The 22,964-nt window shown below is 47.9% G+C and overlaps 1 protein-coding gene across 2 annotated transcripts in view; it reads right to left on the minus strand.

Moving 5' to 3' along the window:
- Positions 1–22,964, minus strand: part of TTBK2 (tau tubulin kinase 2) — a 154,759-nt gene that overhangs the window by 55,859 nt on the left and 75,936 nt on the right. For both annotated transcript variants that reach the window (XM_038741272.1, XM_038741273.1), the window contains exons 5-8: positions 16,050–16,190; positions 6,117–6,221; positions 5,723–5,788; positions 2,533–2,625 (exon numbers count right to left, since the gene is read on the minus strand). In XM_038741272.1, coding sequence (XP_038597200.1) covers positions 2,533–2,625; positions 5,723–5,788; positions 6,117–6,221; positions 16,050–16,190 — 405 coding nt within the window. The remainder of the gene's footprint in view (positions 1–2,532; positions 2,626–5,722; positions 5,789–6,116; positions 6,222–16,049; positions 16,191–22,964) is intronic.

Consider the following 22,964-nt stretch of genomic DNA (forward strand, 5'->3'; position numbering starts at 1 on the left):
AGCTTATTTGCCCTCCCCTCTGCACTACTGCACTCGTGTCTGTTCCCCCAGAGTACTTTGATACTCTACCCTCGGCCCCACAGCCCATCAACTGTGTGCGGAGCTCACTCGATCACATTTACTGAGCGCCTACGTGCTTAGGAGAGTAGAATATAACAAAAGACAGGCACATTCTTGCCCACAACGAGCTCACAGTCTACGGAGGGAGAGAGACATTAGTCTACAAATGAATAGCTAAATTGCAGATATATACATGTGTGCTGTGGAGTTGGGAGGGAGGATGAATGAAGGAGCAAGTAAGAGCGGCGCAGAAGGGATTGGGAGAAGAGGGGAGGCGGGCTTAGTCACGGATGGCTTCTTAGAGGAGATGGGCCTTCAAAAAGGTTTTGAAGTGGGGGAGAGCAGTTATCGGTCTGATGTGAGCACTGTACTAAGCGCTTGGGAGCGTACAATACAAGAGAGTTGGTAGCTACATTCCCTGTCTACCAGGGGCTTACCATTTAAAAGGGGAGACAGACATAAAAATAGATTACTGATTTGGAAGATATGCTATGATATGATGTGATATACTGATATGATATAGATTACTGATATATTATTGTGCATATAGCTTCAATTTGGGCAAGTCACTTCACTTCTCTGGGCCTCAGTTCCCTCATCTGCAAAATGGGGATGAAGACTGTGAGCCCCCCGTGGGACAACCTGATCACCTTGTAACCTCCCCAGCGCTTAGAACAGTGCTTTGCACATAGTAAGTGCTTAATAAATGCCATTACAATTATTATTATTTAATTCTATTTGTTCTGACGATTTTGACATTCATTCATTCAATTCTATTTATTGAGCGCTTACCATGTGCAGAGCACTGTACTAAGCGCTTGGGAAGTCCAAGTTGGCAACATCTAGAGACGGTCCCTACCCGACAACGGGCTCACAGTCTAGAAGGGGGAGACAGACAACAGAACAAAACATGTGGACAGGTGGCAAGTCGTCAGAACAAATAGAATTAAAACTAGATGCACATCATTAACAAAATAGAGTAGCAAATATGTACAAGTAAAATAAATAGAGTAATAAATCTGTACAAATCTGTACATGTAGACACTTGTCTACATGTTTTGTTTTGTTGTCTGTCTCCTCCTTCTAATAATAATAATAATGATGGCATTTATTTAGTGGTAACTGTGCAACGCACTGTTCTAAGCGCTGGGGAGGTTACGAAGTGATCAAGGTTGTCCCACGGGGGGACTCACAGTTCTTATCCCCATTTTACAGGTGAGGTCACTGAGGCATAGAGAAGCGAAGTCACTCGCCCCAAGTCACACTGCTGACAATTGGTGGAGTAGGGATTTGAACCCATGACCTCTGACTCCAAGGCCCGGGCTCTTTCCACTGAGCCACGCTGCTCTAGACTGCGAGCCCACTGTTGGGTAGAGACCGTCTCTACATGTTGCCGACTTGTACTTCCCAAGCGCTTAGTACAGTGCTCTGCACACAGTAAGCGCTCAATAAATACGACTGAATGAAAAAAGAGTACCCAGACATTTACGTAAGTACCGAGGGGGTGGGGTGAGTAATGAAGCAGTGAGTAGAGAAGCAGCGTGGCTCAGTGAAAAAGAGCTTAGTCCAGTGCTCTGCACACAGTAAGCGCTCAATAAATACGACTGAATGAATGAATGAATGAATATTAGCCCCAACCCCTTATTAACACTCATTGACAAATGCCTATATTATGTTGCTTCTCCCTGCCATCTTTATCAATGGTATTTATTGAGCGCTTACTGTGTGCAGAGCTCTGTACTAAACACTCGGGAGAGTACAGTACAACAGAGTTGGAAGACAGTTCCCTCCCCGCACCTGGAATTTCTTTTTAAACCTGTCTCCCCCGCTAGACTATTAGCTCCTAGGAGGTCGTGGCTCAGTGGAAAGAGCCCGGGCTTGGGAGTCAGAGGTCGTGGGTTCTAATCCCGGCTCCGCCACTTATCTGCTGTGTGACTTTGGGCAAGTCACTTCACTTCTCTGGGCCTCAGTTTCCTCATCTGTAAAATGGGGATTAAAACTGTGAGCCTCACGTGGGACAACCTGATTACCCCGTATCTACCCCAGCGCTTAGAACAGTGCTTGGCACGTAGTAAGTGCTTAACAAATACCAACATTATAATTATGTCCGCCGACTATATTGTACTTTCCCAAGTGCTTAGTACAGAGCTCTGCACACAGTAAGGGTTCAAAAAACACAGCTGAATGATTGATCCTATGAAGGCTTTTCACTCTTTAGGACGGGAGGTGTGGATGTAAATCTACATACAGTGTTTCTTTTATTACTATTAAGGGGAAGAATACTAGAAATTAACCCTCTGCGCAACACCTAAGTTCACGTTGGCCACATTTAAACCTCACACGGAGAGAACATTCTCCCGGGAAATAGAAGTTGCCACAATTTTAAATTCTAACTTGGAGTGGACTTTCATGAAGGAAGCCGTCCTCCCTCCCCACCCCCCTTCCCACAGATAACCCCATTTACGGGCTCACCTTGTCTTTGATTTTTCTCCATGGCAGCTGTCCAACCACAAATTCCACCAGCATGTAGAACAAGGACCAGAGATCGTCATGCCTTCCCATTTCCTGTGAAAACAAAATGTCACGGTTACAGTCCACTTCCATCGCTCGGTAGGACTTGACAGGGCAATCAATGCCAAAGGATCCCCATCAACTATAACTAAATAAGTCAACTTTTACGTAAGAACCCAAAGGCCTGCTCTACCCAAGAATTCGATGTTGAAAATGGTCTGGCCGTAAACCAAGGTAGCTCACGGCCCACTGTTCTGCGACTCCCTAGGCCTCTTCGCTGGGAACAATCAAGATGATTGGAATATTGGACTCGGTTGTTGGTCCAAGATAATAACAACAATATAAATTGTAGCATTTGTTAAGCACTTACTATGTACTAAGCACTGGTTGATAAAAGATAATTAAAGGCCAGACACAGCCCCTGTCCCACACGAGGCTGAGCCCCAGACTGAGTCCCCTTTTTCCTCTCCTCCTCCCCATCCCCCCATTACCTGTATATGTATTTGTACAGATTTATGACTCTATTTATTTTACTTGTCCCTATTTACTATTCTATTTATTTTGTTCACAGTGGGCATTTGGCTTTAATTCGATTTGTTCTGACGACTTGACACCTGTCCACGTGTTTGTGGTTTCGTCGTCCGTCTCCCCCTTCTAGACTGTGAGACCGTTGTCGGGTAGGGACCGTCTCTGTCTGTTGCCGACCTGGACTTCCCGAGCGCTTAGTCCAGTGCTCTGCACACAGTAAGCGCTCAATAAATACGACTGAATGAATGAATTCTAAGGGGTAGCAAGAACAGGTATATAATCGGGATTAAATGCCTGTTCTTGCTACCCCTTAGAATTCATTCATTTAATGAATCGGGATTAAATTCATTCATTCATTCAATCGTATTTATTGAGCGCTTACTATGTGCAGAGCACTGTCGGCAACATACAGAGACGGTCCCTACCCACCAACAATCGATCAGTGGCATTAATTACGCACTTACAGCGGGCAGAACACTCTATTAAGCACTTGGGAATGTACAACACAACAGAATAGGTGGACGTGACCCCTGCCCACAGGAAGCTTACGGTCTACACGGGACGACAGTCACTAAAATCAATTACCAGTAAGGAAAAATGGTAGGGAATAAGGATATGTACGTAAGTGCTGGGAGGGCTGGAGTGAACAGCAAAGCACTCACGTGTATAAAGCCTAGGTGACACAGAGGTGAAGATGGGTAGGGAAAATGAGGTCTTACAATAAAAATAATAATAATAATGATGGCATTTATTAAGCGCTTACTATGTGCAAAGCACTGTTCTCAGCGCTGGGGAGGTTACATGGTGATCAGGTTGTCCCACGGGGGGCTCCCAGTCTTCGTCCCCATTTTACAGATGAGTTCACTGAGGCCCAGAGAAGTGAAGTGACTTGCCCAAAGTCACGTGACTGACAAGGGGCGGGGCTGGGATTTGAACCCATGACCTCTGACTCCAAAGCCCGGGCTCTTTCCACTGAGCCATGCTGCTTCTCTATAGTAATAATAATAATGATGGCATTTATTAAGCGCTTACTATGTGCAAAGCACTGTTCTAAGCACTGGGGAGGTTAAAAGGTGATCGGGTTGTCCCACGGGGGGCTCACAGTCTTCATCTCCATTTTACAGATGAGGTCACTGAGGCCCAGAGAAGTGAAGTGACTTGCCCAAAGTCACACAGCTGACAATTGGCAGAGCCGGGATTCGAACCCATGACCTCTGACTCCAAAGCCCAGGCTCTTTCCACTGAGCCACGCTGCTTCTCTATAGTAATAACAATAATGGCATTTATTAAGCACTTACTATGTGCAAAGCACTGTTCTAAGCGCTGGGGAGGTTACAAGGTGATTGGGTTGTCCCACGGGGGGCTCACAGTCTTCATCTCCATTTTACAGATGAGGTCACTGAGGCCCAGAGAAGTGAAGTGACTTGCCCAAAGTCACACAGTAACAATTGGCAGAGCCGGGATTTGAACCCATGACCTCTGACTCCAAAGCCCGGGCTCTTTCCACTGAGCCACACTACTTCTCTATAGTAATAATAATAATGGCATTTATTAATCGCTTACTATGTGCAAAGCACTGTTTTAAGCACTTGGGAGGTTACAAGGTGATCGGCTTGTCCCATGGGGGGCTCCCAGTCTTCATCCCCATTTTCCAGATGAGGTCGCCGAGGCCCAGAGAAGTGAAGTGACTCGCCGAAAGTCACATGGCTGACAAGGGGCGGAGCCGGGATTCGAACCCATGACCTCTGACTCCAAAGCCCGGGCTCTTTCCACTGAGCCATGCTACTTCTCTATAGTAATAATAATAATGGCATTTATTAATCGCTTACTATGTGCAAAGCACTGTTTTAAGCACTTGGGAGGTTACAAGGTGATTGGGCTGTCCCATGGGGGGCTCCCAGTCTTCATCCCCATTTTCCAGATGAGGTCGCCGAGGCCCAGAGAAGTGAAGTGACTTGCCCAAAGTCACATGGCTGACAAGGGGCAGAGCTGGAATTCGAACCCATGACCTCTGACTCCAAAGCCCGGGCTCTTCCCACTGAGCCACGCTGCTTAGGTGTACTTAAACATGGAAACCATGTATCAACCAATTATTACTTAATGATTTATTATGTAAACCAGCATCAACTCCCGCCTGGGAGAGTACAACACAACACGGGCTTTGGAGTCAGAGGTCATGGATTCAAATCCCGGCTCCGCCGACTGTCTGCTGTGTGACTTTGGACAAGTCACTTCACTTCTCTAGGCCTCAGTGACCTCATCTGCAAAATGGGGATGATGACTGTGAGACCCCCGTGGGACAACCTGGTCGCCTCGTATCCTCCCCAGCGCTTACGACAGTGCTTTGCACATATTAAGCGCTTAACAAATGCCAATATTATTATTATTAGAAGGGGGCACGCTCTGGGAAGAACTCCCACTAGCATCTACCCTGTCTTTACGCATCCACATCACTGTGGATGGGGGTGGTTTGGGGGAGGCGACTGTCCTCTTTTCATTTTTCTAAACTCCTGAGACGGGGACGGGGCGGACTTCTACGACCAAGGGAAATGTGGAAATATGAAACACTGTCGGCATTATTTTCAGGGCCTCGGATTGTCGGGGCTTCGGATGTGTTACCTACCCTGTTCCGATGAGCATTAACTGAGGCGTATCGCACTGTCCCTCGAAATCCTGCCACGGCCCGAGGCTGAAACGGAAACAAGGAGGACAAGATACCGCGGGGATTTCAATTCAGCGGCAGCGCAGATGTTGTCCAGAAACTGCTAACATACCCATCCATTTCATCTTCCGAAAAGCGCAGCACAAAGCTGGGCCCCGTACGGCCCGATAACATTTTGCGGAAAAGCAGAACGTCTAAACGGCAAATTACTGCCCCTCAGGGATACTGTCTAGCAACCAAAGGACGGTTGTGCGTTAATTCAGACGTGCTCCCTGCTGTTTTGTGAGATCATTTAATGCCACCGTACTGAAATAAGACGTTAACTCTTAAGCACAATAGTGAGAAAAATCCTTACCGGTCGGACATCACCACAGGAATTGGTAAACTGCCGCGCCAAGCCAAAATCTAGCATGTAGCATTTCCTACACGTACTAGGGAAACGTCCCATGGCGAAGTTGGACTGGAGAAACAGAAAGAGAGCATATTTTTACTATTTGATTGCCATCACCAGTGCTTTCCTTTTATTCTTGTTATTTCTCCCTCAGTGGAAGGGATGACCGGAATTCAGATCCCTTAGCATTTCCAGGATCCTTTTTACCTGACATTCATTCATCCGTTCAGTCGTATTTATTGAGCGCTTACTGTGTGCGGAGCGCTGAAAAGTATCAGCAAGTAGGTGTGTGAAATCGCTGCCGAGAACCAGCTGCTTTGACAAGCCTACTGTCTCAGACACTCCCAATTCAATGCTCTTGGGTCCCAGGTCAAAATGAACCCCGTTGGCTCTAGCAGAAGCCCCACTGATTCATTCAATCGACTTATTGAGCGCTTACTGTGTGAAGAGCCCTGTACTAAGCGCTCGGAAAGTACAATTCGGCAATAGAGACGATCCCTGCCCTCGTCGGGCTTACAGCCTAGAAGTGGGGGGAGACAGACATCAAAACAAGTAACCAGCATCGATATAAATACATAGAATTATAGATGTTAAGTTTGGGATGACAGCAGGACACCCGAGCAGAGCTGTCTTGAAGGCGGGAGGAAACGAGAGGGAGAGAGAACAGGGCTGGAGGTGGAGATTTGGGGGTCATCCACACAGAGATGGAAGTTGAAGCCACGGAGCGAAGGAGTTCTCCAAAGGAGTCGGTGATGACGGAGAAGAGAAGGGGAGCAAGAACTGAAGCCTGAGGGACCCCCACAGTTGGGAGGTGTGACGTAGAGGAGGATGGAGAATAGAAGGGGAGCAAGAACCCCCCACAGTTGGGAGGCGTGACGTCCTAGAGCAGCTCGGAAAAGAGACGGAATGAGTGCCCAGAGAAATAACCAGGAGCGGACGGCGTCGGGGAAGCGCGGAGAATGTCGGATGATGTTTCCAGGAGAAGGGGGTGGTCCACAGTGTCACAGGCGAGGCCGAGAAGGGTGAGGATGGAGTAGAGGCCGAAGGATTTGGCAAGGAGGCCATTTCTGACCTTCGAGAGGGTGGTTTCTCCAGAGCGAAGGGGACGGAGGCCAGATCGAAGGGGGTGAAGGAGAGGAGTGTAGGGGACGGAGGCCAGATCGAAGGGGGTGAAGGAGAGGAGCGTATAGGGGAGGAACCTGAAGTAGTCGGCGGAGACAACTCGCTCAGGATGTTTGGAGAGGAATGATGGGGGGAGATGGGTTGGTAATTCCAGGAAGTTGTGGGGTCAAGGGAGGGTTTTTTTAGGATGGGGTGACGTGGGTATATTTAGACCCAGTATTAGTATACAGTATATTAGTATATAATAATAGTAAGAGAAGCAGCGTGGCTCAGTGGAAAGAGCCCGGGCTCGGGGGTCAGAAGTCATGGGTTCTAATCCCAGCTCTGCCGCTTATCAGCTGTGTGACTTTGGGCAAGTCACTTCACTTCTCCGGGCCTCAGTGACCTCATCTGTAAAGTGGGGATGAAGACTGTGAACCCCACGGGGGACAACCTGATTACCTTGTATCCCCCCAGCGCTTAGAACGGTGCTTTGCACACAGTAAGCACTTAACAAATACCATTATTATTACTGGTTGATAAAACTTCAACAAGCTTATAAATTAGAGGTACACCCCCTTGCTTCCAATTCGCCCTCCTTCCGCACCCCACTTTTCCAGCAAATACAAATTTGTGGTCGGTTAGAAAACAAATGAAGGACCACATCACTTTTCTGCTATTTCCAGGGCACTTCACAGTAAGAAAACTGGGAAGGGCTTACGCAAAACTGATTGCTTCCCTAAACTACTCCTGGCTAATATCTAGCAGCATTTATTCCAAATATTACATTTAAAGCTATTTGAGAATCATGTTAAAATCAATCTAATGGCATTGACCGAGTGCTTCCCGTGTGCAGAGCGTTGTACAACACGCTTCGGAGTGTACAATATAATAGAGTTGCTGTATATATTCCATGGCCCACAACGAGCTTTCAATTAAAGGAGGAGGAAAGTCTTTTATTTCCCTAAACTTTCAAATTCCACATGCCCACATGTTTTGTTTTGTCGTCCGTCTCCCCCTTCTAGACCATGAGCCCGTTGTCGGGGAGGGACCGTCTCTAGATGTTGCCGACTTGGACTTCCCAAGCGCTTAGTCCAGTGCTCTGCACGCGGTAAGCGCTCAATAAATAAGATCGAATGAATGAATGAAAAGAGCAAAAGGAAATGGGAGTATTTATAATTTGCTTCATTGACCCATTTCAGACTCCTGATTAAGCCCTAAATTGGCCCGGAATCCAGCGAGATTCAAACACTTCGGTGGGTTTATGGTTTTTCCATTTCTTTTCAACATTTCTGGATTTCAAACACGGTTCAAGCGTAGGAACTCCATCATTACTATTAATGTTCTGCGTAACGAAACAGCGTTCAGTCCACAGTACTAGAAGCAGCGTGGCTCAGTGGAAAGAGCCCGGGCTTTGGAGTCAGAGGTCATGGGTTCAAATTCCGGCTCCGCCAACTGTCAGTTGTGTGACTCTGGGCAAGTCACTTCACTTCCCTGTGCCTCAGTTACCTCATCTGTCAAATGGGGATGAATCAATCAATCAATCAATCAATCAATCGCATTTATTGAGCACTTACTGTGTGCAGAGCACTATACCAAGCACTTGGGAAGTACAAGTTGTCAACATAACTTGTACATAACATGAAGACTGTGAGCCCCCCGTGGGACAACCTGATCACCTCATAGCCTCCCCAGCACGTAGAACAGTGCTTTGCACATAGTAAGCGCTTAATAAATGCCATCATTGTTATTATTATTATTATTATTACAGAAGCCAAGTGAGTGGCCTGGGTTGTAGTCAAAAAGCAGCAAGGTAAAATAGGAGGGGCAAGGTAATAAAATGGATTAAAGCCAATAGTCAAGGAGTTTCTGTATGGGCAATCTATCAAATTTTTTGAGCGCTTACTGTGTACGGAGCACTGTACTCGGGAGAGTACAATGCCATCATGTTGCAAGTTATATTGCCAACTTGTACTTCCCAAGCGCTTAGCACAGTGCTCTGCACACAGTAAGCGTTCAATAAATACGATCGAATGAATGAAGGAATCATTATTATTACAACAGGAAGCAGTGTGGCTTAGCAGAAAGAGCCCGGGCTCGGGAGCCAGAGGTCGTGGGTTCTAATCCCAGCTCCGCCATCTGTCAGCTGTTTGACTTTGGGCAAGTCACTTCACTTCTCTGTGCCTCAGTGACCTCATCTGGAAAATGGGGAGGAAGACCGTGAGCCCCACGTGGGACAACCTGATTACCTTGTATCTACCCCAGCGCTTAGAACAGTGCTTGGCACACAGTGAGCGCTTAACAAATACTATCATTATTATTACGATAACACAGAATTGGTAGACATGCTCCCTGCCCACAACAAGCTTACACTCTAGAGGGGGAGGCAGACATTTATATAAATAAATGAATTATGGATACGTACGTAAGTGAGGCTGAAGGAAGGATGAAAAACGGGTGCAATCCTAGTGCAAGGGGGATGCAGAAAGGAATGGGATTACAGGAAATGGGAGTCTTAAAAGACGGGAAGCATGGACAGAACTTTTTTTTTAAGAAATATGATCTGTGCAGCAGAGTGACGTATGGAGTGAAGTGGGGAGAGACGGGGCAGGGAGGTCAGCAAGGAGGCTGATAATAATAATAATAATAATAATAATAATAATAATAATTATGATGGCATTTGTTAAGCGCTTACTACGTGCCAAGCACCGTTCTAAGCACCGGGGAGGATACGAGGTGATCAGGTGGTCCCATGGAGGGCTCCCGGTCTTCATCCCCATTTTACAGATGAGGGAACTGAGGCATAGAGAAGTGAAGCGATTTGCCCAAAGTCACACAGCTGACAATTGGCGGGGCCGGGATTTGAACCCGTGACCTCTGACGCCCAAACCTGTGCCCTTTCCATTGAGCCGTGCAATAACTGCGGTATTTGTTCATTCATTCAATCGTATTTGTTGAGCACTTACTGTGTGCAGAGCACTGGACTAAGCGCTTGGGAAATACAAGTTGGGAACATCTAGAGACGGTCCCTACCCAACAGCGGGTTCACAGTGAGCGCTTACTATGTGCTTAGCACTGTTCTAAGCGCTGGGGTAGATACACGGTAATCAAGTTGTCCCACATGGGGCTCACACTTTTAATCCCCATTTTCCAGATGAGGTAACTGAGGCCCAGAGAAGTGAAGTGACTAGCCCAAGGTCACACAGCAGACAAGTGGGACTCGAACCCACGTCCTCTGACTCTCAAGCCCGGGCTCTTTCCACTAAGCCACACTGCTTCTCTATAATAATTGCGGTATTTGTTAAGTGCTTACTGGGTGGCAGGCACTGTACTAAGCGCTGGGGCAGATACAAGCAACTCGCGTTGGACACGATTCCTGTCCCAAATCAGGCTCACAGTCTCAAACCTCATTTTCCAGATGAGGTAACTGAGGCCCAGAGAAGTGAAGTGACTTGCCCAAGGTCGCACAGCAGACAGCGTGGCTCAGCGGAAAGAGCCTGGGCTTTGGAGTCAGAGGTCACGGGTTCAAATCCCGACTCCGCCAATGTGGGCAAGCCACTTCACTTCTCTGTGCCTCAGTGACTGCATCTGGAAAATGGGGATGAAGACTGTGAGCCCTCCGTGGGACAACCTGATCATCACCTGATCATCACCATCACTTAGAACGGTACTTGGCACATAGTAAGCGCTTAATAAATGCCATTATTATTATTATTATTATTATTAAGTGGCAGAGCCAGAATTAGAACCCATGACCTTCCGACTCGCAGGCCACGATCTACAGTCAAGGCAGGATAGGGCAGTAGAGCAGCAGTACGGATGGCAAGGAAGCGCCAAAATTCAAGAGAGGCTGTGAAGGTAGAACCGACAGGACCTGATGATAGATTGAATAGCGATGGCATTTATTAAGCGCTTACCAGCGCTTAGTACAGTGCTTTGCACATAGTAAGCGCTTTATAAATGCCCTCGTATTATTATTACTATGTGCCAAGCACTGTTCTAAGAGCTGGGGAGGTTACAAGGCGATCAGGTTGTCCCATGGGGGGCTCCCAGTCTTCATCCCCATTTTACAGATGAGGGAACTGAGGCACAGGGAAGTGAAGTCACACAGCTGACAACCGGTGGAGCTGGGATTTGAACCCGTAACCTCTGACGCCTAAGCCTGGGCTCTTTCCCCTGAGCCACGCCGCCTCTGTAGGTCGGCTGAATGAGAGAGACGAGTCACAGATAACGCCAAGGTTATGGGCTTGTGAGACGGGGGGGATGATGTGCTTCCTACATTTATTCATTTAATCGTATTTATTGAGCACTTACTGTGTGCAGAGCACTGTACTAAGCGCTTGGGAAGTCCAAGTTGGCTACAGTGAAGGGGAAAGTCATGGGGGTAGAACAGGTTCTGGGTGGGAAGATGAGGAGTTTTGTCTGGGGCATGGGAAGTTTGAGATGTCGGTGGGACACCCAACCTGAGGCGTCCTGGAGGCAGAAGGAAATACGGGATCGCAGTGAAGGAGAGAGGTCAGGGCTGGAGAGGGAGATCTGGGAATCATCCAGGCAAACGTGGCAGTCGGAGCCGTGGGAGTGAAGGAGTTCTCCAAGGGCGTGAGGAACTCCCACAGTTAGGGGACGGGAGGCAGAGGGGGAGTCCGCGAAAAAGACCGAAACGGGGCCGCCCGAGAGACAGGAGCAGCAGCACGGGAAGCGGCGGGTTCGAGCGGCTAGCCCCTGCTCCTCGGAGGCAAGAAGGTCACGGATTCTAATCCAGGCTCTGCCACCTGTCTGCTGTGGGGCTTTGGACACGTCACTTCACTTCTCTGTGCCTCAGTTATCACATCTGTAAAATGGGGATTAAGACCGGGAGCCCCATGGGGGACAAGGACTGTGTCCGACCCGATTTTCTGGCATCCACCCCAGCGCATAATAATAATAATGATAATAATAATGGCATTTGTTAAGCGCTTACTAGAGAAGCAGCGTGGCTCAGTAGAAAGAGCCCGGGCTTGGGAGTCTGAGGTCATAGGTTAGAATCCCGGCTCCGTCACTTCTCAGCTGGGTGACTTTGGGCGAGTCACTTCACTTCTCTGGGCCTCAGGTCCCTCATCTGTAAAATGGGGATGGAGACTGTGAGCCCCACGTGGGACAACCTTGATTTCCTTGTATTCCCCCCGAGCGCTTAGAACAGTGTGCCAAGCACCGTTCTAAGCGCTGGGGAGGTTACAAGGTGTAACCTCCCAACTTGTGCTTCCCAAGCACTTAGTACAGTGCTCTGCACAAGGTAAGCGCTCAATAAATACAACTGAATAAATGAATAAGTGCTTAGTACAGTGCTCCGCACACAGTAAGCGCTCAATAAATACGATTGAATGAATGAATGAATAAATGACTAGACTGTGAGCCCCCTTCTAGACTGTGAGCCCGCTGTTGGGTAGGGACCGTCCCTATATGTTGCCAATTTGGACTTCCCAAGCACTTAGTACAGTGCTCTGCACACGATGAGCGCTCAATAAATACGATTGAATGAATGAATGAACAGTGCTGGGCACACAGTAAGCGCTTAACAAATACCAACATTATTATTATTATTATTATGTGCAAAGCACTGTTCGAAGCACTGGGGAGGATACAAGGTGATCAGGTTGTCCCACGTGGGCCAGTGCTTGGCTCATCCAGCGCTTAGAACAGTGCTTTGCACATAGTAAGCGCTTAATAAATGCTATTATTATTATTATTGTAAGTGCTTAGCAAATCCCAGAATTATTATAGGAGGAGAACGAATAGAGGGCAGTATCAGTGAAACCAGGGTCAGATCACGTTTCCACCGTCGATCGCAGCGGGGAAGTCAAGGAAGACCAGGTGGGGCAGAGATAGCTGGTTCCGGCAAGGACTGGGGGGCGGTCGCTGGCCACGTTTTGAGGGGACGGCGTCAGTAGAGTGAAGGGCTCAGAAACAAGATTGGAAAGGATCAGTACGAGAATCGGAGGTAGTGGATTTAGACAATTCGTTCAAAGAGTTTGGAGGGCAAAGGTAGGAGGGAAATGTGGCGATAGCTGGAGGAAGCCACGGGGTGAAGGATTTTTTTAGGATGCAGATACTTGAGAGCAGTGGGAAAGAAACTACTGGAAAATGAACTGTTGAAGATAGTAATAATAATAATAATAATAATAATGGCATTTATTTAGATACTTGAGAGCACTGGGAAAGAAACTATTGGAAAATGAACAGTTGAAGAGAATAATAATAATAATGATGACATTTATTATTATTATTTATTATTATGGCATTTATTATTTAGAGAAGCAGCGTGGCTCACTGGAAAGAGCCCGAGTTTGGAGTCAGAGGTCATGGGTTCAAATCCAAGCTCTGCCAATTGCCAGCTCTGTGACTCTGGGCAAGTCACTTCACTTCTCTGGGCCTCAGTGACCTCATCTGGAAAATGGGGATTAATGATGATGGCATTTGTTACACACTTACTATGTGCAAAGCACAGTTCTAAGCGCTGGGGAGGGGAAACAAGGTAATGAGATTGTCCCATGTGGGGCTCACAGTCTTAATCCCCATTTTACAGATGAGGTAACTGAGGCGCAGAGAAGTTAAGTGACTTACCCAAGGTCACACGGCAGACATGTGGTGGAGCTGGGATTCGAACCTACGATCTCTGACTCCAAAGCCCGTGCTCTTTTCACTAAGCCACGAGACTGTGAGCCCCCCGTGGGACATCCTGATCACCTTGTAACCTCCCCAGCACTTAGAACAGTGCTTTGCACATAGTATGCGCTTAATAAATGCCATCATTATTATTATTATTATTTATTAAGCGCTTACTACGTGCAAAGCACTGTTCTAAACGCTGGGGAGGTTACAAGGTGATCGGGTCGTGGCGCTCGGGGAGGGAAGAAGGGAAGGGGTAAGTATTTTGTTAAGGTGTGAAAGGATTGGGTGGGACGGGGTCGGAGGGTGGAGGGTGGAGGGGATAGACTTTGGGAGGAGCCGGGACATCTCCTCTTGAGACACCGCTGGGAAAGATGGGAGAGATGAAGAAGGGACCGAAGAGGAGCCGGGTGGATTTTAGGGAGCTCACACCTGATGGTTTCACAAACGATTAACAAATACTGTAATTATTATTTATCGTCATAAAACTGTAGCCGCGATCGCTGACTGAGATATAGCTGCGTTAAGGCCTGCAGAGTACAATGCCTTTCTGCAAGGTGAAAGCTCTGGCATCCAACGGAGAGAACGGTGACCTCTCTCCATAGCGGGGGAAAGAAACCAGTGCCAAAACAACAGGGCTTCAGCCAAGAAATAACATTCTTTAAAATCGTTGCTATCTTGGAAAACGCTTCTGTGACAGACGTTCTTCACGGCTCAAATCACAACGCTAACTTGGCACTCTGAAAGAAGCAGCTGAGAACTGCCACGTGATGTCAGAACGCACTAATCTTTTCAGATTTTAACGGGCAATATTTTCACGAAAAGTGCTCGGGGTTCGGTGTGCCAAGAGATAACAGATGTCTCCATTTTTTAAATGCATGATATGCTATGTTTGTAGAAAATTCGGATAAAATATGTTGTCTCTGCTTATGTATAATAAGATCCCAGAGGATAACAAATCAATGTTTCTTTCAAATAATAATAATAATAATAATAATAATGGCATTTATTAAGCGCTTACTATGTGCAAAGCACTGTTCTAAGCGCCGGGGAGGTTACAAGGTGATCAGGTTGTCCCACTGGGGGCTCACAGTCTTAATCCCCATTTTACAGATGAGGTAACTGAAGCACAGAGAAGTGAAGTGACTTGCCCAAAGTCACACAGCTGACAAGTGGCGGAGCCGGGATTTGAACCCATGTCCTCTGACTCCAAAGCCCGGGCTCTTTCCACTGAGCCACACTGCTTCAAATGACGGGAAGGGATGATGACTTCAGTGAGAATCACTGTGAAACACCATACCATACACAAAATGGAGAAAAATAATTCCCTCTCACGTCATGGGTGTGCGATTTATTTTCTCCACGGTCTATTTTGTAAACAATGAAAAAGAATCCTGGAATTACGTGAAAAATACCACAAGACATCCGGTCAGAAAGAAGAAATCACAAATGGCCTGCTTAACTTTCCATCCAAGAGCAAGATAGGGTTGAAGACTCATTTATAAAATACACGTTTATCCAGAGTAAAAGGATTATAGTCTCTCCTTCTATTTTTACTTTGCCTTGCTATAACGCACGATTTTTCAGTTACCGTCTTGGAAGATTCATTCAGTCGCATTTATTGAGCACTTACTGTGGGTAGAGCACTGTACTAAGCGCTTGACGTAGCTCTAATACTCCCGTTTCCTAAACACTTCTTTCCAAAATTAAGGGGGGGGGGAGACGCACTCGTTTTCTGTCACTGCTACACAGGAGGTCTTCCCGGACTGAGCCCCCTTTTTCCTCTCCTCCTTTCCCTCCCCACAGCACCTGTATATAAGTTTGCACAGATTTATGACTCTATTTATTTTACTTGTCCATATTTACTATTCTATTTATTTTGTTAATGATGTGCATCTAGTTTTATTTCTATTTGTTCTGACGACTTGACACCTGTTTTGTCTTGTCGTCCGTCTCCCCCTTCTAGACCGTGAGCCCGTTGTCGGGTAGGGACCGTCTCTAGATGTTGCCAACTTGGACTTCCCAAGCCAAGCGCTTAGTACAGTGCTCTGCACACAGTAAGCGCTCAATAAATACGACTGAATGAATGCGATCATCAGTCTAAATCCCAAATTTCTCCCCAGGACGAGATACACATTTTGCTCTGCTCACCGGTTTGATGTCTCGGTGCAAGAATCCTACGGAGTGAATGCTTTCGACGGCCTCCAGGATTTGCCTGCCGAGCCGCAGGGCAGTGCTGAGGGTGAAAGTTCCTCGGGCTTGGCTCCGCCGTAAATCTGCCAGATTCCGACCCTAAGGAAGGAACCCAAACACAAACGTTGAGGAGAAATTCCCAAGCTCCTCAGCCAAAGAAAAAGCTAAACACGAATTCGCTTTTGAAAGCAAAATCCAAATGGAGACGGGCCTCTCTTATTCCTTGAAAAAGAGTACAATAATAATAATTCATTTGTTCATTCATTCAATCGTATATATTGAGTGCTTACTGAGCACTGTACTAAGCGCTTGGGAAGTACAAGTTAGCAACATATAGAGACGGTCCCTACCCAAAAGTGGGCTATAATGATGGTATTTGTTAAGCGCTTTCTCTGTGCAAAGCTCTGTTCTAAGCACTGGGGAGGTTACAAGGCGATCGGGTTGTCCCACGGGGGGGGTCACAAGTCTTCATCCCCATTTTACAGAGGAGGGAACTGAGGCCCAGAGAAGTGAAGCAACTTGCCCAAAGTCACACAGCTGACAGTTGGCGGAGCCGGATTTGAACCCATGACCTCTGACTCCAAAGCCCGGGCTCTTTCCACTGAGCCAGGCGGGTGACAGTTTACGTCCAGTGCCTCTTAATAATAATAATGATGGCATTTATTAAGTGCTTACTCTGTGCAAATAATAATAATAATAATAATGGCATTTATTAAGCACTCTGTGCAAAGCACTGTTCTAAGCGCTGGGGAGGTTACAAGGTGATCAGGTGGTCAATCAATCAATCAATCAATTGTATTTATTGAGCGCTTACTGTGTGCTGAGCACTGTACTAAGCGCTTGGGAAGTATAAGTTGGCAACATATAGAGACAGTCCCTACCCAACAGTGGGCTCACAGTCTAAAAGGGGGAGACAGAGAACAAAACCAAACATATTAACAAAATAAAATAGAATAGATATGTACAAGTAAAATAGAGTAATAAATATGTACAAACATATATACAGGTGCCGTGGGGAAGGGAAGGAGGTAAGATGGGGGGATGGAGAAGGGACGAGGGGGAGAGGAAGGAAGGGGCTCAGTGTGCGAAGGCCTCCTGGAGGAGGTGAGCTCTCAATAGGGCCTTGAAGGGAGGAAGAGAGCTAGCTTGGCGGATGGGCAGAGGGAGGGCATTCCGGGCCCGGGCGAGGACGTGGGCCGGGGGTCGATGGCGGGACAGGCGAGAGCGAGGTACGGTGAGGAGATTAGCGGCGGAGGAGCGGAGGGTGTGGGCTGGGCTGGAGAAGGACAGAAGGGAGGGGAGGTAGGAGGGGGCGAGGGGATGGACAGCCTGGAAGCCCAGGGTGAGGACTTTCTGCCTGATGCGCAGATTGATTGGGAGCCACTGGAGATTTTTGAGGAGGGGAGTAACATGCCCAGAGCGTTTCTGGACAAAGATGATCCGGGCAGCGGCGTGAAGTATGGATTGAAGTGGGGAGGGACACGAGGATGGGAGATCAGAGAGAAGGCTGATGCAGTAGTCCAGACGGGATAGGGTGAGAGCTTGAACGAGCAGGGTAGCGGTGTGGATGGAGAGGAAAGGGCGGATCTTGGCAATGTTGTGTTGCTGAGACCGGCAGGTTTTGGTGACGGCTTGGATGTGAGGGGTAAACGAGAGAGCGGAGTCGAGGATGACACCAAGGTTGTGGGCTTGTGAGACGGGAAGGATGGTAGTGCCGTCAACAGAGATGGGAAAGTCAGGGAGAGGGCAGGGTTTGGGAGGGAAGACAAGGAGCTCAGTCTTGGACATGTTGAGTTTTAGGTGGCGGGCAGACATCCAAATGGAGATGTCCTGAAGGCAGGAGGAGATGCCAGCCTGGAGGGAGGGGGAGAGAGCAGGGGCAGAGATGGAGATCTGGGTGTCATCAGCATAGAGATGATAGTTGAAGCCGTGGGAGCGAATGAGGTCACCAAGGGAGTGCGTGGAGATTGAGAACAGAAGGGGACCAAGCACTGAACCTTGGGGAACCCCCACAGTAAGGGGATGGGAGGGGGAGGAGGAGCCTGCAAAAGAGACTGAGAATGAACGACAGGAGAGATAAGAGGAGAACCAGGAGAGGACGGAGTCAGTGAAGCCAAGGTCGGATAGCGTGTTGAGGAGAAGGGGGTGGTCCACAGTGTCGAAGGCAGCTGAGAGGTTGAGGAGGATTAGGACGGAGTAGGAGCCGTTGGATTTGGCAAGCAGGAGGTCATTGGTGACCTTTGAGAGGGCAGTTTCCGTGGAATGTAGGGGACGGAAGCCAGACTGGCGGGGGTCGAGGAGAGAGTTGGTGTTGAGGAATTCGAGGCAGCGGGTGTAGACTACTCGTTCAAGGAGTTTGGAAAGGAATGGTAGGAGGGAAATGGGTCGATAACTAGAAGGTGAGGTGGGGTCAAGAGAGGGGTTTTTTTTAGGATGGGAGAGACATGGGCATGTTTGAAGGCGGAGGGGAAGGAACCAGTGGAGAGTGAGCGGTTGAAGATGGAAGTTAAGGAGGGGAGAAGGGACGGAGGGAGAGATTTCATGAGATGAGAGGGAATGGGGTCAGAAGCACAGGTGGCCGGAGTAGTGCTTGAGAGGAGGGAGGATACTGCCTCTGGGGATACTGTTCCTCTGAGGATACCGCTGGGAAGGATGGGAGAGTAGCAGAGAGCTTTGAGAGCCGGGGGGCTGGAGAAGGGGGGGGAAAGGAGTGGTTTTGGGGAGGTCAGACCTGATGGATTTAATTTTGTTAATGAAGTAGGAGGCCAGATCGTTGCGGGTGAGGGAAGGAGGAGGGGGAGGAACCGGGGGCCTGAGAAGGGAGTTGAATGTACGGAAGAGCTGGCGGGGATGATGGGCATGGGGGTCAATAAGGGAGGAGAAATCATTTTGTCTGGCAGAGGAGAGGGCTGAGCTAAGGCAGGAAAGGAGAAACTTGAAGTGAACGAGGTTGGCATGGTGTTTAGACTTTCACCAGCAGCGTTCGGCTGCTCGAGCATAAGAGCAAAGGAGGCAGTGATCCAGGGCTGTGGTTTAGTGGTACGAGAGCGGCGAAGGGAAAGGGGAGTGAGTGAGTGAGTGGTCCCACGGGGGGCTCACAGTCTTCATCCCCATTTTCCAGATGAGGTCACTGAGGCCCAGAGAAGTGAAGTGACTTGCCCAAAGTCCCACAGCTGACAATTGGTGGAGCCGGGATTTGAACCTACGACCTCTGACTCCAAAGCCCGGGCTCTTTTCCACTGAGCCCCGCTGCTTCTCCTTCAGCCTACGTCCCCCTCGAGTGCAGGATGCTCTCCTTTCAGTTCTTTCCTTCGCTCCCTGATGACGAAGCTCTGACCCATTATTCATTCATTCATTCAATCATATTTATTGAGCGCTTACTGTGTGCAGAGCACTGTACTAAGCGCTTGGGAAGTACAAGTCGGCAACATATAGAGACGGTCCCTCCCCGACAACAGGCTCACAGTCTAGAAGGGGATTATGGAGATCAAGAGTAATTACTTCCTTTAAGACGGAGACTTGGATGCTTCAGGACAAATTCCCTAAGAGAGCAATAAGGTCTGTATCTAAGACTGTTCTACAGGGCCACGTAATAATAATAATAATAATAATAATAATAATAATAATAATAATGGCATTTATTAAGCGCTTACTCTATGCAAAGCACTGTTCTAAGCGCTGGGGAGGTTACGAGGTGATCAGGTTGTTCCACGGGGGGCTCAGTCTTCATCCCCATTTTTACAGACGTGGTAACTGAGGAACCAGAGAAGCGAAGTGACTTGCCCAAAGTCACACAGCCGACAATTGGCAGAGCCGGGATATAAACCCATGACCTCTGACTCCAAAGCCCGGGCTCTTTCCACGGAGCCACGCCGCTTCTCCGAATATCTACCTGAATGGAGGACCTGGGCCATTCCTTGGGTTAAAATTTTCCTTGGCTCAATTCAGTGTATTCATCCCGTATTTATCCCAGCACTCACCACAATGTAAGTTTAACGAACACCATAACAACTACGATGTGTGCATTTGTGCATTATGATGTGCATTTAGCTTTAATTCTATTTGTTCTGACAACCTGACGCCTGTGCATGTTTTGTTTCGTTGTCCATCTCCCCCTTCCAGACTGTGAGCCCGTTGTCGGGTAGGGACCGTCTCTCGATGTTGTCGACTTGTATTTCCCAAGCGCTTAGCACAGCGCTCTGCACACAGTAAGTGCTCAATAAATACGACTGAATGAATGAATGAATGCTCTGCACACGGTAAGCGCTCAATAAATACGACTGAATGAATGAGCAACCAATAAATACAATACCACTCAAACCTGGTCAGAGCAGAAAAGCAGAATCAACAAGGAAATGTCATTATTTCTCATCATTATTTACTCTGCAGGCTTTCCTCCTGGACCTCGGAAGGGTTCTTGGAATAAGTCTCCCAGGCTCCAGAAGCCGACGACTGTTGTTCTCACACCTCTCCTGTCCCAAGTTTCACACTTAAGCAGCGGCGTGGCTCAGTGCAAAGAGCTCGGGCTTTGAAGTCCGAGGTCATGGGTTCAAATCCCAGCTCCTCCAATTGTCAGCTGTGCGACTTTGGGCAAGTCACAACTTCTCTGTGCCTCAGTTACCTCATCTGGAAAATGGGGATTAAGACTGTGAACCCCCCGTGGGACAACCTGATCACCTTGTAACCTCCCCAGCGCTTAGAAGAGTGTTTTGCATTCATTCATTCATTCATTCAATCGTATTTATTGAGCGCTTACTGTGTGCAGAGCACTGTACTAAGCGCTTGGGAAGTACAAGCACAGAGTAAGCGCTTAATAAATGCCATCATTATTATTATTAAGGAGAGGCACTGGACATACACTGTCACCCGCGTGGCTCAGTGGAAAGAGCACAGGCTTTGGAGTCAGAGGTCATAGGTTCAAATCCCGGCTCTGCCAATTGTCAGCTGTGTGACTTTGGGCAAGTCACAAGTTCTCTGTGTCTCAGTTACCTCATCTGGAAAATGGGGATTAAGACTGTGAACCCCCCCATGGGACAACCTGATCACCTTGCAACCTCCCCAGAGCTTAGAACAGTGCTTTGCACAAAGTAAGCGCTTAATAAATGCCATCATTATTATTATTAAGGAGAGGTACTGGACATACACTGTCACCCGCGTGGCTCAGTGGAAAGAGCCCAGGCTTTGGAGTCAGAGGTCATGGGTTCCAATCCCGGCTCCGCCAACTGTCAGCTGTGTGACTTTGGGAAAGTCACTTCACTTCTCTGGGCTTCAGTTCCCTCATCTGTAAAATAGGGATGAAGACTGTGAGCCCCCCGTGGGACAACCTGATCACCTTGTAACCTCCCCAGTGCTTAGAACAGTGCTTTGCACATAGTAAGCGCTTAATAAATGCTATCATTATTATTATTATTATGCTCCCTACTAAGACTTTGACTCAAATTCCCTAACTCTCCCACTGCCCTAATGGGTCCTTCTCATTCCCCTGGGTCCGTGGCTCAGTGGCAGGAGCCCGGGCTTGGGAGTCAGAGGTCATGGGTTCAAATCCTGGCTCCGCCACTTGTCAGCTGTGTGACTTTGGGCAAGTCACAACTTCTCTGTGCCTCAGTTACCTCATCTGTAAAATGGGGATTAAGACTGTGAGCCCCCTGTGGGACAACCTGATCACCTTGAACTCCCCCCCCTCCCCCCCAGGGCTTAGAACAGTGCTTGGCACATAGTAAGTGCTTAACAAATACCATTATTATTATTATTACTCCTCTCTCCCTGGCCTTTTCTGATCTTCCCCTAAAGCTCACGGAAGAGTTTATTCTCTGGCTTCTGCCTCGTGGCCCACACACCCAGATGCCAAACTTGGGAAACAGCCAAAAACCAGACCTATGATTCACCCGACTCCAATTCAATTGCAGCAGCCCTTTCCCCTCTCATTCTTTCCAGGCCTTGGAAAGATGAAAAGGTGCATATTTCCCCCAGAGCAGAATCAATCAATCGATCGTATTTATTGAGCGCTTACTGTGTGCAGAGCACTGGACTAAGCGCTTGGGAAGTCCAAGCTGGCAACATACAGAGATGGTCCCTACCCGACAACGGGCTCACGGTCTAGAAGGGGGAGAGAGACAATAAAAAAACTGGAAACAATTTACACAAGGCTGTTTTTGCTCTAAGGGCAGTGGCAGTTGTCTGCATCTTCTTACACCCCAAAAAGGACAAAACAATCTCCGTGAACAACAGAAAAAATGAAATGTGGTTCCAAGTCCCCAAATTCACTATTCATTCCAGCAACTTCTTCTCTCCTGGACTCTTTCATTCATCCAATCGTATTTATTGAGCGCATTCTGTGTGAAGAGAACCGCCAGCCCACCTTTTCTAAGCCACGCCTCTGCCCCCGGAGAAAACGAAAATCTCTTTAAAGCACGCACAAAACTGTTTAAAAAAAAAATCATTCTCACCATCAACAGGGAGGCGATGCCTTAGAAAATCTGAACGTCGTGAAGGTCCACCCATCTGTACTCCATTTTGAACCTTTTACAAAAGTTGATATCACTGCTCGGCCTTGTTGGGTTTGCAAACACCTCTCTAAACCGTCCCCTCCTCATCCGTGGTGGCAATATAGGCAGGTGGGAAAAAGGTTTGGGTCTCAGTAGCCTTCTTCTGCCTCGGTTCCTCTTATTATTATTATTATTATAGAAGAGCCCCTGAACCAGCAGCCTGCCAGAACTCTAACCCAGGCAGTTTGGCTCTAATAATAATGATAATTATGGTATTTTTTAAGCGCTTACTCTTTGCCAAGCACGGTTTTAAGCACTGAGGTAGATTCAAGGTAATCAGGATGTCCCTCAAGGGTCTCACAGTCTTAATCCCCATTTCACGGCACTT

Source organism: Tachyglossus aculeatus (genome assembly GCF_015852505.1).
Source record: "Tachyglossus aculeatus isolate mTacAcu1 chromosome 12 unlocalized genomic scaffold, mTacAcu1.pri SUPER_6_unloc_1, whole genome shotgun sequence".
Lineage (NCBI taxonomy): Eukaryota > Metazoa > Chordata > Mammalia > Monotremata > Tachyglossidae > Tachyglossus > Tachyglossus aculeatus.